This window comes from Perna viridis, chromosome 8 (assembly GCF_037379345.1).
Source record: "Perna viridis isolate PV_CMFRI_1.1 ecotype Kerala chromosome 8, ASM3737934v1, whole genome shotgun sequence".
Lineage (NCBI taxonomy): Eukaryota > Metazoa > Mollusca > Bivalvia > Mytilida > Mytilidae > Perna > Perna viridis.
In genome coordinates, this window is record NC_142452.1 from 38519364 (window position 1) to 38522723 (window position 3360).

The 3360-nt window shown below is 32.9% G+C and overlaps 1 protein-coding gene across 1 annotated transcript; it reads left to right on the top strand.

Moving 5' to 3' along the window:
* Positions 1 to 1414: 1414 nt before the first annotated feature.
* On the top strand, positions 1415 to 3087 carry LOC148610416 (neuropeptide S receptor-like). The gene has a single exon (XM_088543112.1). The coding sequence runs from the start codon at positions 1780 to 1782 to the stop codon at positions 3085 to 3087; it is 1308 nt and encodes a 435-aa protein (XP_088399238.1). The 5' UTR covers positions 1415 to 1779.
* Positions 3088 to 3360: the final 273 nt, after the last annotated feature.

The window sequence follows — 3360 nt, forward strand, 5'->3', positions numbered from 1 at the left end:
ACGGAGAATACTTTTCTAGAAAAGCAGCGACGCTTATTCTTCCGGTACACCTGTTCCATACTCCATACGTTTTAGTGGAGTCCGAGTTGCTCATTTACTTTCGTTACTTTGAATGTAGTATACTGGTTATTTCATGTCCTTTGTTGTGTGTGTATGCTTCCCTTGTCTGGTCTTTGTCCCTGGATTACAATATTTGGTTTCCGCTAGAATATCGTTCCCTTGATTACTCTTTGTTACAATTTAAACAAAATTGTTCCAGTACAAGTATGATAATAATGTAGCAAAATTCTTTTCGATACATGTGTTCTGTTTTATTATGTACACACGCTCCTTTTCTAAGCATTTTTTATATATAGAATATATACATCTGTTGAAATGTGAATTTATTATCTCATTCATAAACAATAAGAAATGCACTTTTTTGCAGACATGCTAGAACTTATTATCGTAATTTTATATCAAATCTGCAAGTTTCTAATTTATTATCTTATTAAAAATCATACCCGGCAAGACCGACAATAGTTTTGATCAAACACATATTGCAAGCTCTTTGAAAAAACTCAAATGAGCAAATCATTTTTGTTTTCGGTTTATGCCCTTCTAAATATTGTTACTATGAAAATAGGCTTTTTGTTCCGTCTTTACTTATTTTTTTTTTATAATGATATAATGCTTAATGTTTATGCTGATTTATCTTGATGCATTACCCGAAATTATGATGAAAAAAGTTGCAATTTTTAAATGAGAAAATGTTCTGGTTTAGAAATATTTTGCCCTCAGTGAAAACCCTTGTTCATTATGCCACTGCATTGTTTTCTATTTGTTTGCCCGACATTGCCACCGAGCAAGTTAATGCAAATCTGAAGTTTTAAGGAGGCTGAAAAAAGCAAAATATGCACCTGGTCCATGCTTCCAGTTTTTAGTTGTTCATTTGCTTTTGTTATTTTGTATGTATGATTTTAATTACTTTATGTTCTTTGTTGTGTATGTCTGTTTTCCATGTCTGGTCTTTGTCCCTGGATTACATTCTTTTGGTTACCGCTATAACCTTGGTTCCCTTGATTACTCTTTATATAGTGATTAACCATTAAACATGTCCTTTAACCCTTATATATTGTTGGATGTATTCTTAACATGTGAACATGAAAAGAGAGGCGGGAAAAAGTAATTATTCTGCTACCTATAGAACATCAAGCCTGAAAGAAATATATTACGGAACTAAACACAGTGTTTATGTATTAAAAGAGATTGAGCTTCCGTTGATAAGATTTTATAGATTCATATAGGCGACATTTGATGGCTACTTTATATGTCACTTAGCGATGCCATGTCTATAGCGGAAACTTTTTGGTGACACTCTATTTAATTACAATATTTCCTTCATTTGATATTGATTAAGACGAATCCCTGTGAAGTATAAAAGTTAGATATTTACGTTGCTATCAGAGATGGTTGTCATTGGCTGTTGATTAGAGAAAAGATATCAGTGGTTAATTCTACATCCAACTCAGTCTGGAATTGTTACGGAATCAACAGTACGCTATCAAAATAAAAACGAGATATTTATTTCATCACATTCAAACTTGGATACTGATATGTTCTGTTTAATGTATCAAATAATTATTTAATGAAACTTTATGTTGCTGTTTTAGAGCTTTTTATTACAAATATTGACATCGTATTTTTTTCCTAGGATATATGTTTTAAAGAAAGGACAAGTCTTTATCGACAAAGCCTTAAAACTTATTTATCAGTTATTTCCGTCGTTTAAGGATTATAATGATAGAGAATTCAACTAACATGACTTTCCAGTCTGGCAACAATGAAACAAATAACTCATTTCTTTTTGCAAAAGAAGTCAAGAAAAATATATGGACACCGGATGTTATCCAAAGAGTTATTACTCTTTGTGTTATCATGACCTTTACCTTCATTGGAAACATGGCAATCATCGTTATATTGACAAAAACACGACAAAGAAAACGTAACAGTCGAGTAAACCTTTTCATTCTTAATTTGGCATTTGGAGACTTGGCAGTCTGTTGTATCACTATGACAACTGAGTTACTGTTTGTAGTTTTTGGCGAATGGATTTTAGGAAATGTAGCTTGCAAGCTTTTGACATATTCACAAGTTGTTACATTGGCTAGTACGACATTCATACTCACATCAATGAGTATAGATAGATACATGGCTCTGTGTTGTCCCCTGAAATTCTACGCCGGACAGTCAAAGGCCAGAACAAAACGTATGATATTTTCATCTTGGATATTATCTTTTATATTTTCTATTCCGCAGATGTTTATTTTTCATCAAACAGTTGAAACTACTTTTCCTGACGGTACCATACGTTATGGTTGTCGTAGTAACGGGTATACTGCTCAATGGCAAAGAAAATTATACATAACGTTTATGACGTCATACATCCTAATTATCCCTTCTGTTATAATATCATTTTGTTACATAAAAGTTGTAATGTGCGTATGGAAACAAAGTGGAGAAATGACTTTGAATAACCTTCCAGCCTGTCGTAAAACCGTAATCAACACTGCAAGAATTTCCAAAGCTAAAATTAAAACTGTCAAAATGACATTAGCTATAATCACAATTTTTATAATATGTTGGATGCCGTATTTTATCACAACATTGATACGTATTTATAGTGATTATAAGCATAAAATACCGAAATCTGTTATTGCGTTCTCAGAAACTATTGCCTTATTCCAGAGTGCCGTTAACCCTATTTTATACGGATTCTTTAATATCAAATTCAAACGCGGATTGTCTGAAATGTGTTGTCCGTGGACGCGGGTACGTTTGCCGACTCCTACTCGTCATACCTGCACAACTGAAATCACAAATTACACAGACATGTGTACGTTTGCGGGAGTGCACTATACTAACTGTGGACTTCCTGCCAGAAAATACTATGTTTCATCAAATTCCAATTCCGCTATATCTGACGAGTGTAAGTCACGGGAAGATAATATATATTCGGATAATGAGGACAGTAGATTTCTGGTTACAACACCTCAAAGAATGCGTCGAAACAATCGACCAAAAGCATCAGAGCTGGCTATAATATGACATCGAATAAGAAAAATTACACTTAATTGGTTTGCCCATAAAATGGTCGCTTTTTGCTGCAGGTCAATATAAATTTCGTTCTATGTTGAAAACAATTTGTATGTAATGATTTGGAATTACATAAATCGGAAAAAAAATCCTTTTTTTTTTTTTTTCGTTCGATTATTCACTATGATTCGAGATTAACTTGAATTTACCGCCTAACGTATATCAAAGTTAGTACATAGGACATTATAGAATTGTTTTTAAAACAATATACATGCAAACTGGTAT